Below are 18,649 nucleotides of genomic sequence, written 5' to 3'. Positions count from 1 at the left end.
CTCTCTCCCTGCTACCACACCTCCTCTGTAGGCTTCTCTCATCAAAGCCCAGGCTTAATCTGTCTATTTTTACCTGAAGGAATGAAGGGAAGGGATGAGGTAATGCTTTTCCTGTCCATCAGGTGGGCAGTGGTGCATGGGCTCTCTGGTGTGTTTAGCACAGGGAGTTAGCACCACCATCTGGACTGTGAAGAGAAGAGCCATTACGAAAGCAATGGGATGAGGCAAGGTAGAGCCAACCTGGCTACTGTGACTGGCAGAATGGATCAAAGGAAACTGTAAAGCACTATATGTGCCTCATGACAGATAGAATTGGCAAATTAAAGGCAGAGCGGGAACACAGGGATGATCAAAATATGCCAGTGACTTTATAACAAGTGTTTCTGACCTGATTTTCATACAGTAAGTACTGTCTGCCAGCTTCAGAGAAGTCAAACCATGTTGAGGTAAATGTGTAGAAGCAAAGCTCCACCTAGTGGATAAAGGCAAAATTGAAAGCATATTCATTGAACAATAAAAGCAAAGTGCAGCGATCTCTGTGTTTATGACTCTTACTGCGGTGGCAGTGAAACAAAACAGAAACACTGCAGTTACACGGTGCCAAGTGTGTCCGTCCACCATAAACCATCTGAGATCAACCCTCCACCCAGCAGGAAAACGTGAGGATGTGTTCTGCTTTCATTCGTTTTAAAATCATTCGTTCAGTCGGAGAAAACAGTTCTGACATTAAAGAAAGTTTTACATTATTTGTCAAACTAAAAGAGAAAAAAACAACAACAAGCTGGATAAAAATGTGTTCTATCACCAGTAAAAATATAAAGTATTTTCAGAGCTTTCTTCTTTAGTCCTACTTTTGGGATTGAAAATGAAAAAACCTACCGGCTGTCTTTATTTGGGGAACGAGCACCGCTGAGGTGTCCTAACTCTGACACCAAGCCTGTCACAGCTGATCATTTCAGCACCATAAAACAAACATATAGTCTCAAGATCATCACTTTTTTGGCATCATACGCATGAAGTAACCATTCGTGATTAGTTCAGACAGCAAATAACTGGAAAACAACAGCATTATAGGAAGAAATTGGGTCTAAGAATGCCAGAGTGTTTGTGAAACACTGTTTCCACTCTCTCAGGGTTCTATGTGCTCGAAGGCGGGGGATTTTCCTTTGATTTGAACTTTTAATACAGTTCCTCAGATTCTGAGACAATCACTAAATGTTTTGCTTCTTAATTTACTTATTTTCTCTTCGCATGCAGTATTCATTGGTACAGAATTGGGTATGATGACATCCAACAGCCATTAAACGGAAGCATGTCGATCAACACTCCTTCTTTGCTTTCATGCCTGAACCTGAGGAGCTGCGGGACACAGGAGTGTGCTGGTGTCTATTGGCCTGAGGTAACAACAGTGCCAACCTTCAAATAAAAACAATACATTTTAACTTCAAACAAAAGAAAATAAATTATGTAACAGCAGAAAATTAACAAAAAAAAAAAAAGAAATCTCATGAGAACTGAGAGAAGGGGATGGAGCAGAGGATCCTAACAGCTTTGCTTTGTTTACCTGCTTTTAAAGCACAGAGACGGCAGGCGACAGCTGAGATAAACAGTCATTTAGTCGTCTTTGTCGTGGCTGTGACCGTTGCAGCTCCCGGGTCGACTCAGGCAGGATTTACATGGATGACCTCGAAAATGAAGGCAATTCAGGATGAAGGGTGGATGCTGCTGTATAAGATGTTGAAGCTCATCTGGGGCGAGAGACAGACACAAAAGATTTCATCTTCTCATCTTCATGGCCAAGAGGTTACAGAGGAAAGCTTTCATTTGGAAGTTTAACAGTAGTACATCAATGCGAGATACGTTCCTTCGTTTAGAGTCATTAGTATAATTACTATGATCATTTTCCATCATTTACAGATGAGGCTGAAAGCTTCCATCTGTCTGAATGCTGAATTTAAAATAACGTGCAGATGAGAAATCTGGTTTTACTGGTTAAAGAATTAACTGATTTATAGGATGACTGAGGAAGAAAAGAGTGTCCAAAATAAAAAGCTTTGACGGTTTCTAGAAAAAAGCAGATGGAGCGTATAAAATCCCCAACAGATGGCGTTTAATCTTCTCCGGTAAAGCAAAGAGGAAATCAAAAGTGACGGTAACAGTGGGGGAACATGTGGGCAGATGCTGTCAATCATATCAAACATGCGCTCATTTGTGATACAGTTGTATAAATAGTGCAAATGCTAAGAAAAAAAAAATCATGACAAACAAAAACGGTGTCTTACCATAAGTGATGGTTCCTGTGTCGGGTCTTTTACGCGCTAAAAACACAGCCGAGAGTTCCACTTCCTCCACTCCCAACATTATTTCCAAGATAACGGCAAGCTCCTCCTCTAGTATCTCCCCATTCCCCTCGCTCTCATACATCTGTGCACAGACATGACATTCTAGTACAATGGCATGAAATCTGCAAACCAAATTTGGTGGGAAAAGCGTTCACCTTGAAGGCCAGTTTTAGGGTGTCCATTGATTTAGAAGGCCGGCGTGTGGTAGACAGAGCAATAACATAGTGTCTGACGTCTATCTGTCCATCTCCCCGCTGGAAACGACATGAAGTCAGTGAGTAAAAGAAGCAAAGGAAAAATGTAGCTGACTGTCAAATGCTGAGAGGCTTAAAGTCTTTTCTTCAATAAAATATGTTCCTTATTTGGGCAAGGGCAATTATCCAAGTATACATTGTGGTGAATAAATCGAATCATTGGCACAAAGCATGTCATACCCGGTACGATAGGTGGATCTGTACCCATTTCAACTTCAGCTGACGTCTTCACCACCAACAACAACAACAAACTCAGGCATTCGTGAAAGATGGCGAACGAAGAGCAAGATGAAGCTCCGTCCCTCTACATTTTGTTGGTGATGAGCACGGTTATGGCACAACGCCATGCACACGGCGCTCTTGGTTGTGATGATTATGGAGGAAAGACGCCGCCGCTCGTCTCCTTCAACTCCCAGGTCACGACCTCGGGAAAAAATCTCGAGCATGCGCGGAACACAAAGTCCAATTCACCATATACAAGCATGTTTTGTGCGACTATCAACTCAGTTACTTGCAAGTGACCCGATCCGGTCCAATTTTTAGTCAAACTGAGGTGTATACATGAACTTAATAACTCAGTCTTAGTGTAATTTAGCCATTCATTGGATTCTTTGCAGTGCCACTGACTGATTTGGACTGGTTTCTGAAGGTGTTACGGAGTTTGAGCAGCACCTGCTTTATCAGCGCCACTGAAATGAAAACTATTTCGTTGTGATTTTCTTATTCTGAAGCGGTGGTTTAAAGTCTACTTTCACTGTTTTTGTTGTTGCTGGTTCTACAAGTTCTGCGGAGCTCATTTGTTTTATTTTTCCAACACAACGCGAGAGGATAAAATGCCGTTCTTTGGTTCTTTTTCAATTCCACATATCCCTAAGGTTCATAAGGCAAAACTTCTTTGCTTTTATTTAGAAAAGAATCAGACTTGTACACTGTATGAGTCTGTGTTTACCTGATCAAAAAGGTCGTGGACTTGTCTTAGCGTGTCCGTAACCGGCAGGTTGACGAAGTGGCCGAAGTCTTCCAAACCCAGCCGGTCTCCCTGCAGTTTCCTGGCTCTTCTGGCCTGCTCTTCAAGCAGCTTCTCTGTGGTCCCCGTTCTTAACCTGATGGGACAGTTTTCCATGAAACTGAGCAGAACATTTAACAGTTGACTGAGATAAAAAGAGAAGCGATGCATGATTAGTGACTGAATCCTCACGCTGGTGTGTTGACTTCAGCTTCCTCGTTTGAGTTTGGTGCGTCTGACTTGCAGTGGATTTACTGAGGTACTCGAGTAAATCCCACCCATACAGTAGCTATTACCCTAAAGGACTATTTATCTAGAGCAGTGTCTCTCTAAGGAGACTCAAGTGATTCAATTTACAGATGTCCCAGATACGCATCACTTACTGGGAACAATAACTGTGTTCATATAGAGCGGGAGCTTAGTGTCTGAGTGTGTCAGGGGTGGCATACGGTCGACTATTCAAAAAAATCTTTTAAAAGTTGAGCGGAAAAGTGTCCCAAACTCTTGGGAGTTTTTACCACTTTGTAGCATCCCCTCTTCTTTTAACAGCAGTCCGTAAACATCTGGGAACTGAGCAGGCCAGCTGCTGGACCTCCGGGTGAGGAATGTTGTGCCGTTCTTGTCTGATCCGAGATTCTACAACAGTCCTGGGTCTTCTTATACCTCTTCTTCCTATTTTGTCTTCCAAGACGCACCAAATATGTTCACCTGGTGAAAGGCCCGGACTGCAGCCAGGCCAGTCAAAATATGCAAAGCCTTCATTGAAAATGAGGTGGCCTCCATCAGAACATACACAGGCACCAAAGCACACCCTAACATTAAGAGATAAAGGCTTTTGAATGGAGAGCTAACAAGCTGGATGGGCCCCTCTCCTCTTTAGTCCGGAGGACATGGCATCTGTGACTTCCAAGATACATTTCGATTCATCTGACCACACAACAGCTTTCCACTTCGCCTCAGTCCATTTTTATTGAGTTTTGGCTCAGAGAAGACAGCCGTGTTTCTGGATCGTGTTCACATGCGACTTCTTCTTCGCATGACGGAGCTTTAACCTGCATTGACGGATGGTACGGTGAGATGTGGTCAATGCGGTGCTGCCTGAGGGCAAGAGCACCGGGGGCATCCCGTATTGATTTTCAGCCGTGTCCCTTTAGAACAGAGACGTGATATTTTGATGACATTGCGTAACTGCGTCAACGAGACATTTCACTCCCATCAAATTCAAGATGCGATCATATTTTTCATGAATGTTTCAGTTTCAACATTTGAATTATTTGATAGGTGTTGTTTGAATAAATGATTGGTTTATGGTGTTTACAAATCCCAAGTTATTTTACACAACTTATCCCAGCTTTTTCTGGAATTTCAAACCATCCATCCATTTTCTATACTCGCTTAATCCGTCGGTCGGGTCGCGGGGGGGCTGGAGCGTATCCCAGCTGTCATCGGGCGAGAGGCGGGGTACATCCTGGACAGGTCGCCAGTCCATCACAGTCCATTAATAAAATCTAATTAAATGAGCAATACTGTGACACAGAAGCCAAGCATTTTTAACAGTATGTTTGACTAAAAGGTGTTTAGCACCGTCGCCTCACAGCGAGAGGGTTCCAGGTTCAACTCCCAGCTGGGCCTTCCTGTGTGGAGTTAGCATGTTCTCCCAGTGTTAACAATGTTAAAGTAAAAGGAAGTGTATAAACAGATATTTATACAGATAAGGTGAGTCGAAATCATGTCATTTAAAAACTCAGTATAAATTCTAATTATTCAAATGTATTAATCGCTTACAATCCATGGGTCCAATGGAAAAATGTTCTGAGGAGACGATCACGCTGATGGTGTTTTACGTCTTCCACCAGCAGGTGTCAGTGTTTGCACACTAATTAAATAAGTCATGGATCTCATCCGCTCACCACTGTTAAACAAGTCTATCCAGTCTCCCTCTACTCACCCCAAGCGAGAGACGAGCTGGTTGAACCGCAGCAGGCTTCTGTGGTCATATATGCCCAGAGGACCATGTGACAGGATGATCTCCCGGTCATCAAAGGACAGGTCTGTGAGTGGCAGCTCCAGCGCCCTTTCAGGACAGAGGGGACGTTTTATTTTCTGATCCAATGTGAACAGAAGCAATGCAACACACTCATACACACACTTACTTTGCCATGAGCTTTCTGACGTTGTTGGCAAACAGAGTGGGGTCTTCCCTCTCCTTCTTTGATGGAGTGTATATCGGTAAATACTGAGGATACAAAGAGAGAGCGTCAACTCTGTTCTGCTGCGCTGCCACAAAACTGTACACTGATCCGACATACAATAAATACAGCAAAAACAGAAGAAGCTACGACGTAAAAAGTCATTTTACTGGCTTCTGGTTTACTCAGTCACTCACTTCAATCTCCATAGAATTGTGAGGTTGGCACAGAGTGAGCCATAAGATCTTAAACCTGGAGGAGAACAGAGTTAGTTCTGTCAAAACATGACAAGATTGGATCAGGAAAAGGAAAATGTGGCCAAGGGAGATAAAAACTAAATACTTGGACATGGTGACAATGTAAGTTTACTTGCAGCTTAATGTTCCTTTCTAATGGAAAACAGATCACTGGTAGTGTGTGTGTGTGTGTGTGTGTGTGTGTGTGTGTGTGTGTGCTGTGTATGATTTGACAGAGTGCACATGTGTGAAAGGAAACTCACGCTCCAGGACCGTGCCACGTCCATGTAACTGTGTCCTGTAGAGAGGGAAGAATCCACTTAAAACAGAACCCCACATTACTCTTATATTTGCAATTTTGTATCATCTCAAGTTGATGTTCGTCCAGATACTGTATGTGCAAATCTTATTGCTACACCACATGTAACACTCACTGTAACTAAAATGTGAGCTGAAAACTGAACGTGTCCCTGTGTGAGCATTATTTTGACATCCAACCTGAACCTGAGACGACTTTCCAACCTTCCCCATCTTGATCCCAACAACAGTACAACTTAAAAAATCACGAGGACGCTTGATCCACAAGAAATGGACTTAACTGTTAAACCAGGACACTTTTTACCCAAACCTTCTTTTCAACACACTGTCAGACCATTTCTGTCAGTTGTATGGAAAACCAAAGCAGTGGAATAAAGTCAAACACCTAAACAACCTCCATTCATCCACGCATTAGGAAAAGTGAAAAGACTTGAAATGAAACACATTGTTCCTGACATCGTCCTCGTGTGGTGAAACTGTACATCAGCATGAGAAATCTTTACATTTGCAACAGGCCCTTTGGTGCCATCAGCTTCCTTTTCTAAGTGCTGCGAGTCAAAAAACACTCTGACATATAAACACTGGAGAAAGTCAGATTAATGAGGTATGGGCTGTATCCTGGTAATTGTTGGAACATGCACCTCACAGCAGGACAATCGCACTCCTTCTGCATCTTGTTGAAAGTAATTCCAAAAAGGCAGACACTACCCATCTATGTGTAGACTCTTCCTGACTGTTGATATCAACACTGTATATGACGGTAGCTTGAATATCAACAAGTGAGTGGAAAGGAGTGCACGTTCCAGAGAAACAGAGTATGAAACAGCAGAATCCCACCGTCTCTCTGAATTGTTATATATAAGTGATTCTTGCCTCCCTTAACTGATTTGCAGTGCCACAGTGTCACTGAAGTCAGCACAGTGACTACGTTGAGGACAAAGTTAAACAGAGACAATGTCTTTCTAGGGAAACAGACATGAAAAACTAGGTAATAAGAGCTGCATAATTTATGAGAATGGGGAGAGGTGCTGAAAAAGAGACATGACACCGGCGTGCACGAGTTTGTGTGTGAGACGTGTGCGCGGCAGAGAAAGAGCTGGATGAAATATCATCCCACCAGAACATAAAGTTGTTCAACACACCCTAACGCAAGAGATTACATCACGGGTGTGTCAGTATGCAGAAGTGTGTGCACACAGCGCATGTATGAGCACAGTCAGGCTAAACACCAAGTGGGAGGAGCACGCATCCAAAAGGATGAACAGAAAGTAACGCTGGAAAGAGAGGACAATAACCAGGGGACTTACCAGTTTGTTTGGGTACCGGAGTATCACTGGCTGCACCGGGAGTCCCGGGATGAAAGCACCTTCAAACACAAGAGAGGAGGAAGACTGTGAGAGAATAAAAGCACAAATCAAAACAGTGTTCACGTCAACAAGATGCTAATAAAGTTAAGTAAGCTTTAAAATCATCAGTAAACATGAATGTTTTCATCTCATCTTACAGGAATCCATCCACAGCAGAAACTAAGTTTGAGCATCCTTAAAGAGTTTCAGCAGAAAAATGTATGAAGCCGAGTTGTACACCTGAAAAACTGAAGTTACATCCCACCGTGTTGCATTGTGGGACAGGAGTGCTATCTTGTAAGGCATGTCCTTTGTCATTTTTTGTCTTTGTCAAAGAGCCAAGGAACGTAATTAAGCAAGACAAACACGGATCAATAACCTGAAGGAGAAAACCAGCCACATTCACTTTGTGTGAGTTTAAAAGTTCAAACCAAAGGCAGCTCATGAGCGGTTCTGCAGCACATGGATGCGAGAGCCTCTGCTTCGCATTCCCCTGTTGTGTCGTATCAGATTACAGAAGAATCTGACCCCTTCTTTTGAGACTTTTGTCTTATAATTTATTCCTTTTTTGATGTGCGTTCAGTTATGTTGAATAAAAACTGAATTAGACTATTTTACAGACCCTTAGGCATCTTTCAGCTTAGTGTGCAGGACCTTTACATACAAAAGACAGCCTCGGTGCAAGAGGGATCCTCACAACACGGCCTGTAAACAAAGCAATGACCTCCAATAACCCAAAATTCAACACGGCGTGACGTCAACTTCACATTCTCTATACTGGCCTCAATGAGTGACAACCTCACAGCCGCAGGAAAACCTGCTGCACTGGCAGACAGCATCTATTGGGACCGCATTATATCCTGTTGATGACAGACGAGCTGATAAGCTACATACAGTATTAATCACTGGACAAAGGGCCATTCAAGCCCTAGCGTGTCTTTTTGAAAGCACCAGAATGTGTTCAAAATATCCCTCATATGAAAGTGCCTCTAAGTTATACATTTGCTCAGACGTCTGTTAGGCTGACAGGAGCAGCAGAACTGGTTGCAAACACAACTCTGGACAGAAACACATTTTGTGTCTTACATGGATAAAACTAAACGAGTGCGACTGTCAGCGATAACATTTATAATCAGAGAGCTCTTGCGAAAATCCTGAGGTCGTTGATCCGTTATGGCTTGATGAGGCAAATGAAGTTCTGTCGTAACATGATCACTGTGAAAGTGGAGGAGGTAAAACTAAACAAACTCTTTGGGACTCTTCGTCGGATTGAAAATACAACTTCCACAGTACCCGTGAGCTGCTGTAATCTCAATCAAACGTAAATGACTGGCTGACATCTGATTGTAAACAGAAAAAAGTTACATTGTACAAGCTTCCCATGAGACGAGAGAACGTGGGGAATGAAGTTGGCCCACATCATCTGAATAATAATGGGACTCGGTTAACAGGAGAGACTGAAAGAAAAGAGTACGGATGAAAGAGATAGAAAGCTGTTTGAAATGTGAAAAGGACTGGAGGCATCTGAACTGTGTGCTCGCGCACAGGTGGTAAAAGCACATTAATACACACACACACACACACTCGATGTGTTGTGCTGGGAGGCAGTGATGAGACATAACTAGAGGAGACACATCCAGAAAGGACTGGCAACACACAGCAGAAAGATCAAGCTGGTCAAAAGACACACACACACACACACACACGCACACACACACGCACACACACAACAAAAGCAGGACAGAGTGTGACCAACAGGGCTTACTGGGAATGACAGAATTACAGACTGGAAGAAAGGGGATTAGAGAAAGCAGGCAGCGGACAATGGTTGACAACATTAAACGCACACACACGCACACACACACACACACACACACACACACACACGGATAGGAGCTGAAAAATAAGTTCTGGACAAAAACAAGTTGCGGTGATTTGAAGTAAGACACCGAACCTTCGAACCTCCTCAGATGATATCAGGTCAGTGTACCCTGACATCTAGAGCCGGACCCGGCTGCAGTGCAGTCATTTCCATTCACTGACAAATCACCGACAAGTCCAGGCCCAGCAAATGAATTTAATACACATGGACAAGCAGACACACCCAAGGTTGGAAATCACCCAGAATTCCAAGGAAAACGCTGTTCTGCTTTGGTTTGCACACTTAATGCATCGCCTCCTCGAGATAACAACAACTCAAAGGGCGAAAAGATGCAGAAATGGGATTTACTACGTTGTTGAGTTTTAACATTTAAAGGAGAAATGGTAGAAAAATTTCCAAAGTCAGTCCACTTGTTTGTGGGCATTTGACGTTTTAAGGTTCACAAACTTCTCTTGTGTTGCTTTACCATTCCTTCTTTAGATTGGGCGTTTAGGAGAGATTCTTGCTCAGTAACTCACTTGAGGTGATATTAAAAGTGAGCTCACTCTTTACACTCGAGAGGCATCAGTGTCTTAACTAGCCATCGATGCCATAAAGCTGTACATCTGACATCTATCCAGCTTAAAGTTAAACCTTCATCATCCAAAAGCATCTCCCTTAGATGCAAGAATGTGCAGAACAACTTGAGCTTCTAATATAAATTCCCTAAGAATGACAAAGAGAAGAAGTGGATGAAGTAGTTTAAGTGTCCACTTGAAGCGCCTCACTGCAAACATTAGAAGGCTACAAACATACCACCAACGCCGGCCTCTGCAGTGCCTGTTGCTTGAGTTGGCGCAGTTCAGCTGGGGCACACCTTTAGCATGGTTTCTAACAAGCTTTTTCCTCTTAACCCCCTTGATTTATAACAGTGACAAAACGTTTGACTTGTGAAGAAGGGCGTCGGGGTTATAAAGGCAGGTCAGGTGAGTGATTTAACCAGCCATTAAAATGTCAACAATCAACTTAATTTGAACATATTTGGAGCACACTTGAAACGTGAAGTCACTCTCTGTACAAACGTCACTAACAGAATAGACCTGTTTTTGTTCCTCTGAGGTTGTCCTGACCAGCTGACGTCTAACCCTCGTCCAAATTACCGACCCAAAGAAGCGCTGTTACACGTTTTTTCCATCTAATGCTAAAAATGCAGTTACACAGACTATAAATTGGAGATACTAGTTTATCGCCTCCTTGTTTGTCGTAATAATTTATATTCATGTTTTTAACTCAGAAATCGAACATACTGGGTAGAAAGTGCTCAAAGTAAATCGACGTCCACCTTTCCAAGCCTGGATTCCAGTTTTCTCTGTGAGTGGCAGTATTTCATGAAAATAAATCACAGACTTCGTTCTGAATCTATGGATTCAGTCGACTCCACAACAGCTCTTCGCCTTTTCCGACCTGTTTTCTGTGTTTTTAAGCCATTCAAACAGTCCTCAGCCATTAAGCCAGCTGTATTTTTGCTGCTCAGTGGCCATAACCAGGAGTAACCCGAGTACAGTCATGGCTGATGACATCATGCGCATTCCCTCGACTCAGAACAACTGGGATCGTGACGGTTGAAAAGCCCCGGCGTAACTTGGGTGGATCGTTTGTGGTCCATAAATACAAAGAAATAAGCACAGAAAAGCAGACCAGTGGAAAAATGAGAACGGTCCCATTCAGTTCTGTACCATCTACTGTATGCAATATGAGATCATGACCACACTAACAAATGCTGCTTGGTTTAAAGTGAACAGATATTCATTTAAAAAAAGATGTAGATGCGTGGTTTCAGTTCATTTAAAGACGTTCTGCGGCCATTCTGAACTGCTGAGGACTAACAAAACCGGGCTCCCCTGTAGTTTATAGAGCTAAAGCAGGAAGGGGACGGAACACATACCAGCCTTGAATAAGATGAGGCCTGACCTGTTGGTGCATGTCCCCTCAGGGAATATCATGATCTGGAACAGACAAATCCATATTAAGGTATGAGCGCACACACACACACACACACACACACACAAGGAAATGCATTAGACTTTCATGACCCATTTCCGTTTGGCCTTGATGCGAGTGAATCTCACTCTACTACTCCTGCAATCACATTCTTATCGTTATGTAATGTGAGATTAGCACTTATTTAAATATTTTACCTGAGGCCACATCCCTCCAGATTGGGCCCTCCGCTTTATCTCCTCTACGGTTTTTCTTCTCGAGTCCTGGTCTGACCGAAACACAAACACTGGCCTGATGTAGCTGATCAAAGCTGGAAGAAGAGACGATGAGCAGAGAAATAGTTCAACAAATGGGGAAAAAAAACAAAAACAGATATAGTCTAATTAGTCTTCTCTGTGAGAAAAGCACAATTAACTGGTAAATCTTGTTGGATTTAAAGAGTAGTTTCAGGAGCCCAGACAATGCTGGGCTGGTGTGTACTACTTCAACAAACTAAAATGCAATCATTTGTAAATTATTACCACTCCGTTACATCACCTCTTCCTTTCACAACAGTCTTTGGGAACCTGTTGCTGCGGTTTTGAAGGCAAAACGTTCCCTCGTTCTTTCTCGTGCTGAGTGGCAGTGGCAGGTCTGAGTCCTGCGTTCACAGGAAATGTTCCTGAGCCCGTGCAGGGACTTCCACTACAGAAGCACAGCTACTTTTAAAGCGGGGACGACTGAGGGCCTGAAGATCGTGGCTACTCATGATTGCTTTTTGCCTGTCGATCTTTTTCTCTCGATCTCTGCAGATTCTGAATCTTTGGAGACACTGTGAACTGTAAAATTCTAAGTAAAGTGTTGCCCACACACTCTCTGTGTCTTTAATTAAGTCTCAGCTTCTCCAAGATGCCCTTTTCATTCATTTGTTCATTGAGAGAAACAAACTAAATCACCTCATGTCTGGTGTTCACACGATTAGCCTGTTAAACTGATTCTGTCTGGGCCCAAAAGCTGCAGCCGTTACAACGAGGCTGCGGAGGCTTCGCAGCTCAGAAGACCTTCATCAGCACCCTTTCAAGGGGGCCACCAAAGATTCATGTCCAATTACTGTTTTACTAATACAGTCACAAGAATCTGGGTGCAATCAGATGCATCATACCACCGATTGAGGAATTCTATATCTGAACTGAGATTCTGTCATTCTTTCTTTTTGTCCAATTAGCGTTGCTATAATTAGAATTTTCACCGACCTAATAAGAGGCCTTTGATGGTTTTCTGTTCAAAGAATTAAATGGTTTTATATTTAGCTCTTGTTAGTACTTATTCTGAAGCCAAACGTCGATCCATTGCTTAGATGAGACTTCTTGACTGTTTCTGTTTTGGCGGTAAAAATTCTTTGTGCCTGAACAGTTTATATTGAATGAGCTCGACATGGTTGTGCCACCTTTCAGCCCTCATCTTTCTCCCCTTCTCCCCCCCTACAGGGAACATGGAAATGTGTAGGACGTACTGCCCCAGACTGGGATGTTCCTACTCTCCAGTTTGGTGACGATGGAGCACATGGTCATGGTGACTGGGATGGCATCAAAGTAAGAAGAATGTGGCGCCACCGTCAGAATGGGAACTTCAGAGGGTGCGGCACGCTCCCCCTTCACTTTGATCCAATGGAAACCACCGCAAAACCACATTGCTCGCATGATCACTCGAAGACAAAGATCTATAAATCTGAAAGGGACACAGCTGGTTAGTTCGAAAAAACTCGAAAAAATCTAATAATATATAATTATAGGAGTACAAATGTGAATCGTTTTGTTTGTTTAGCTCTCTTAAAAGTCATGCTGCACACCGGTTTTAAACCGATGTCTAGTATCGAACCACATTTTGTCTTTAAACACTTTACATCACACCAACGTTCACCAACACACCTCCTCCACCATGACTGTAGGTCAACGGCAAACTCGGAGCCTCCGAGGGAGGCTGCGAAGGCGAAGGGCCACGCCAGCAACATCAGGAAGGAGACGAGGAGCAGCCGCACTGGAAAAACTGTAACTGACATCAGTCCTATCTGGAGAGAGGAAACACAGAGATGTACCCACAGTCACACTGCACAGCTGCATACCACTGCATTACACAACCTGTTAGCCACTGCAACACTCCTGTCAGTCAGAAGCAACACTTCAAATTCCTGAACAGCAGAGAAATGTTACTGTTTGTCCCTCAGGGCAGAGAGGAGGAGACTCACATTCCATCTGAGCCCTCAGGAAGGAACAAACAACCATCCATCAATAGTCCTGTTCAAATAGCAATTGCTGGGCTGGGTCTGGAATACCTGAAGCCTGCAGGCTTTCGTGTCCAAAACAAATGTTGGTTAACACTATGAGCTGAGGCAACTTTAGGAAGAAAACATAGATAATCCAAAGCTCAGTAAAAGATTTAATTACAAACTGTTGCCATGAATTTTCTTGTTGTTCTCATCATGTCGTTCAGAGCTTTTCTTTCAGTGAGAAAGTCTTCAAAGCTGAAGTTTTATACTGTAATAACCACTCGATTCACTCTGAATAAGTCCTGTTTCTTCATTATCAGGCGGGCATCCACAGAACCCAGCACACGTGTCATCCTTAGATTGGATCTGTCACCATCAGCCCCATTCTTTTCAGTTACAGTTCACGTCTTTCCAGAGTTAAAGTTACTGACGCTATGCAAGCAAAACAGAATCCTGTTCAGTTCACGGCACGTTTTGGATCACTCAAAGTCAGCCTTTAGATGATCTGTTATCCAGTGGCCGTACAGTGTGGCGTTCACTGTCATGTTCCATACTCATTATGAATTGATGTCTTCTTGCTTAATAGGAATGGTGTTTTTTTGCTTTTGTTTCCATTGTTTGCCGCCCACTTCTTCACAAGGGAAACGAAAAGGCCAGCGAATAATTAACGAGTCGTTCCAGTGGGTTTAAAAACGAGCTGTGATTATATCATCAAAAAACATCTACCTGTGTAAGAACAGCAGAAGCTGGGACGCTAACATACTGTTTCTGCATCGACACTGAGACAGTAACACTGCAGCACAACCAGTGGAGGTAAAGCAGGTCGTGGCAAACACCAGCTCTGCTTCATGGCATCATTTCCTGTAGTTTAAGAGGTCATGGATACAATTTTCCTCCTCTGCTTCGTTATTTTCAAACTACTTGTTTTGCAAGTGACTTTGTTGCCTATGATCAACTTCAGCCTTTGCATGAGCACATTGAAATGAGCAACGACCAGTTGAAAACAGAGAAATGACCTCCCCCACTTCCTCGCCGAGACCCAGCATTGGCTTCTTTTCAACAAGAAGACTTGGCTCGTTCGAATTAAAGTAGAGATGAGCGGATCAGCTGACTGAGCAGCCATGCCTTTTATCTCACTGTGTATAAGACAGACGTGGCTGTGTGTCCTAACGAGGTCACATAGTCTTGGTTTCCAGTGTAAATTCAGACTGCGTGACATGGCTCTGACCTCTTGTTCGTCTGCCGTCCAATAAGTTCATCCTGCTCTTTCATTTCCCTCTCACAAACCTCTTGGTCTATATCAGAAATTCATCTCCATTCCTAAGGGGATTCCTCTCCTCAGCCGTCGATCCATCAGTACCTCGGTCTGTATCTGTTCGCTCAGCAGCTCATTCATTTATCAGCTGCGCTCCTCCTACTTTGCAGTGAAGTGCTTTTTGTCACCACTCTGGGGACTCATATCCAAGCTTCCCTCCCTTCCTCTGCCATCTTTCCATGTTTCCCAATGCGTGGCTCTATCTGGAGAACCCAGGTGCAACCCTCAGAGCTGTATTAATAAATAAACAGCAATGAGGGTGATTTACGACGCTCAACCCCCCCCCATGGCTGTGGTTCATCAGAGTTTAACAAATCCATCTAGGGCGGGCAGGACTCAAGTGTTTCATGGGAATTGTTGTCAACCCACCACACGATGATTTGCAACAAGCTCCATCATGGCAATATCTACCTTGTTTTATTATTTTCTTTATATTGTGCAGTCCCTTCATACTCCCTTGTAGATCCAAACCCAGCGGGTCCCATTTCAAAAAGTCCTCCACCTGCGCTTTGTGACTGGGCGTTTTCAGCCAGCAAGTCCTTTCCTTTCCCAATGGCTACTGGAGGTAAATCAAACATGGTAAACAAATTACAGGCGTAGCTGAGCTTGTTGTGTATGTCAGCAGCCGGTGTGTAGTTCTTCCTTTTATCCGGCTGACACCCCCCACAGGAGGCGAGCTGTCATCTGCAATTCATAATTCAGTAAACACATCAGATATCTGCTTTACAGCGTATGGTCTGAGAGAGCTGGCAGCCACGGCTGTGTGATGTTCACCGTTCTCAGCGGGAATGAGTGCCGCTGCTTGTGTGTCACTTAAAGCCCGGGGGGAGGAGACAAAGTGTCCACGCATCAACCTGTGACCTCTTTCAGACACACGTTCAGATTTTAAAAAGTGAAAAACATCCTGTAGAGTATTTAAGTCTAAAAGAATGTGGTTTGTCTTTTTGTTTGTTGTTAAGGCAGAGCTTATGTGTGTTTACATGAGCGTGTGTGACCGACAGCACACGTGTGGCGAGTGGAAAAACACCTCCCTGTCCCATTAGAGACAGGCAGCACACCTTCACACCTCCGGGTTTGCAGACTTACAGCTGCCAATGAACAACTGTAAAACAAAACACATGCTTATGAAGGCACTCTGAACAATATTGGAGGAGTTTTGTTTTTTTCTAAAGGTTAGTTTAAGCATTTCGCGAGACTCCGGAGAAAGATGGCAAAAAAAACAAACAGGCAAAAGGTTGTGGTCAACCACTTATCTCAACTGTTGACAGTTGGGAATCCGTTGCGCTGGCATTAAGGCCAATTTACTCAACCTCTTGCTTTAAATGTTTTTCCTCTGAATGAATGCTGGTCTCTCAGGGCCATTGGAACACAGGTACACTGGTAGAGCGCGATGTGTTCAGGGCACTGGCATGCTATCAGTGCCATCAATCACTTAACATGCGAATCCATCGATCCGCTGCTTGAATGATGAGGAAGTATTTCATCCTATCATTCATCCGTGTCGTGCTGCTCCTGCAGGGAGTCCAGCCATTTTTTTTAATTGCTGATTTAAGAATGTCCACGTGTAGCAGAACCAGCAGAGGTCAGTCTTGGTCTGGTGGACACGCCAAGCTTCGACAAACACTTTCACATCTTTACATGTGCCACCTCTGAGGGCTAAACCTGAGCTTTAGGCCTGTGCCAGCACCCAGGTGTAAACACACCTGAGTGTGTGTGTGTGTGTGTGTGTGCACGTACAACTGGACGAGTCAAAAGAAAATGCTAGAAACGGAGTGGGCTGACTCTGGGAGTGAGTCGACTGCATGTTAGGCAGAATAAAAAAGAAAAAGCTCAGAAGCATCTAATGCAAATGTATGATATGCAAATATGGTGAATTAAGATTAAACTATGGCTGTGTACCTTAATCCAGGAAATGTGGGGTAGTGGCTGGCCCTACAATGAAACCACAGCTTCAGATAATACTCACAAAGCAGTACTTGGAGCAACTTCGCAGTTATCTGCTATGAATGGTCAGTAAATGACAGAGAGGGTCGGGGACTGGAACTACCTGTACACCTGTGTATAGCTGCACAGGTGTTGTGGCTGTATTCGTATCATTCATGAATAAAGACAAAAAGCCTCAACCTCGTCAGCTCAGGAGAAGTTTAGACTGGGAGGCTTTGAAGTGGGCTGTCATATCCTCGGAGTTTTTAGTCGACCTCATGGTTTTTTACACCCAGTTTAAACTGTAAAACTGTGGAGAACTCTTAAAACAAATCACCTCTCCGTGAGAGTCGCAACATAACTTAATTCCTCTCAGTCATGATGAACGTCTCCATGTTTTCATGACAATGTTAACGCATCATTTCACTGGAGCGTGAATTCCCCCAAGAAGGAAATTATTAAGCACATGTCAGCTCCAAACCGGCCACAGGTTGAGTGTAGTTACTCCTCTGTTAACACAACATATGTAAATAACACTTCAACGCAGGCGCGACAAAGCAGAACTGCGGTGAGGATTGTCGTTATTTTAATGGTCTCACCTTTATTGTTTCTGTCATGGTGAATTTCAGCTCGTGGACGAAGGGGTTTCCACCCACTAGTGACGGGGGGCTGTTTGACCTCTTCATTGTTGACAACGCGACACCCAAATGTCTTAGGAAAACTTCAGTCAACAGCGTCCTGTCACGTTGAGGCAGCCTTCCCTCGCTGCGAGCGGTGAAGACTGACGCTGAAGGAGCGGGGATGAGGGGAACTTTCTCTCCGGTAGCATCAAGCTAGCAACATCAAACCAGATGGGGAAAAAAAGGATTTCCGGTTTTTGAATTCTAAATAAAGATCCGTTTTTTTGCTTTGGTTAAACTAAGCCTACTGATAAAGGTGGAATTACTTAGATGAGTGTCTTAACTTTACACGTGAACACCCCAATGTGGGAGATATATCAAACATTTCACTTGCGCTATTTTGCGTTTCATTTTCGCTCAAGGATACACTGAGCTTCGAAGTGTGCAGGTTTTTATTTTGAAGGAGCCAATGCCAGACATAAAAAGAGAGAAATTGAATACTACTGTACCTTACAGATGACTTTGTGGATAATTATTAGCCACGTAAGTGCTATTATTAATTTGCTTTGAACTGGTCTTTGAGGGAATGAGACACAATATGCTAACTGTTTAGATTATTCACTGGAAACGGCTATTATCATCAGTTTTTTGTACTTAAGAAACCGCTTTAGGAGATATTTATGCCCTCAGTATTTGATGATATGGCACTATTGATGTATTCACATACAATATATTCATAATAAGATAATAATACTACAGGGGAACCGGCAGCAACTCGTGAAAGTTGTAATGATTGCAAACAGTGAAGGTAAATTATGTTTTGTAACACTTGTTAAGTGTTTTGTGTGTTGTTGCTGTGGTTTTATGACTATTCAGTTTGTAGTTGTGGTGGTGGGCATTTTGCATCCTGTTAGGATCATTGAGGTGTTTGTGCAGCTCTTTGAGGTCATTTAGTGTCTCTGAAAGACGCTCTCTACGACTTTGTGCTACTTT

The 18,649-nt window shown here is 43.4% G+C and overlaps 1 protein-coding gene across 1 annotated transcript; it reads right to left on the bottom strand.

The window, feature by feature from the left end:
* Positions 1–1,495: 1,495 nt before the first annotated feature.
* lpcat1 (lysophosphatidylcholine acyltransferase 1) lies at positions 1,496–17,813 on the bottom strand. The gene is made up of 14 exons (XM_072370876.1): positions 17,636–17,813; positions 13,461–13,600; positions 13,046–13,260; positions 11,751–11,863; positions 11,498–11,558; positions 7,653–7,711; positions 6,291–6,325; positions 5,989–6,043; positions 5,756–5,838; positions 5,551–5,676; positions 3,546–3,699; positions 2,498–2,596; positions 2,283–2,424; positions 1,496–1,748 (listed from the first exon to the last, which is right to left on the bottom strand). Exons 1-14 carry the CDS (start codon positions 17,720–17,722, stop codon positions 1,615–1,617), a joined length of 1,503 nt encoding a protein of 500 aa, XP_072226977.1. The 5' UTR covers positions 17,723–17,813; the 3' UTR covers positions 1,496–1,614.
* Between the last annotated feature and the right edge of the window lie 836 nt (positions 17,814–18,649).

The sequence above is a fragment of the Leuresthes tenuis genome, unplaced genomic scaffold, assembly GCF_036924035.1.
Source record: "Leuresthes tenuis unplaced genomic scaffold, fLeuTen1.0.hap1 SCAF_18, whole genome shotgun sequence".
NCBI lineage: Eukaryota > Metazoa > Chordata > Actinopteri > Atheriniformes > Atherinopsidae > Leuresthes > Leuresthes tenuis.
The sequence above is the reverse complement of the archived record's forward strand: the minus strand, read 5'-3'. Positions and strand labels throughout refer to the sequence as shown.

Bases quoted from the DNA above. Each gene is read 5' to 3' on its own strand.
- lpcat1 (XM_072370876.1), bottom strand. From the start codon at position 17,722: ATGAAGAGGTCAAACAGCCCCCCGTCACTAGTGGGTGGAAACCCCTTC. The intron at 11,559-11,750 runs GTAAAATATTTA...TGTCTGTTCCAG, and splicing joins CTGGAGGGATGTGGCCTCAG to ATCATGATATTCCCTGAGGG. The intron at 2,425-2,497 runs GTGAACGCTTTT...GTCTGTGCACAG, and splicing joins CCCTAAAACTGGCCTTCAAG to ATGTATGAGAGCGAGGGGAA.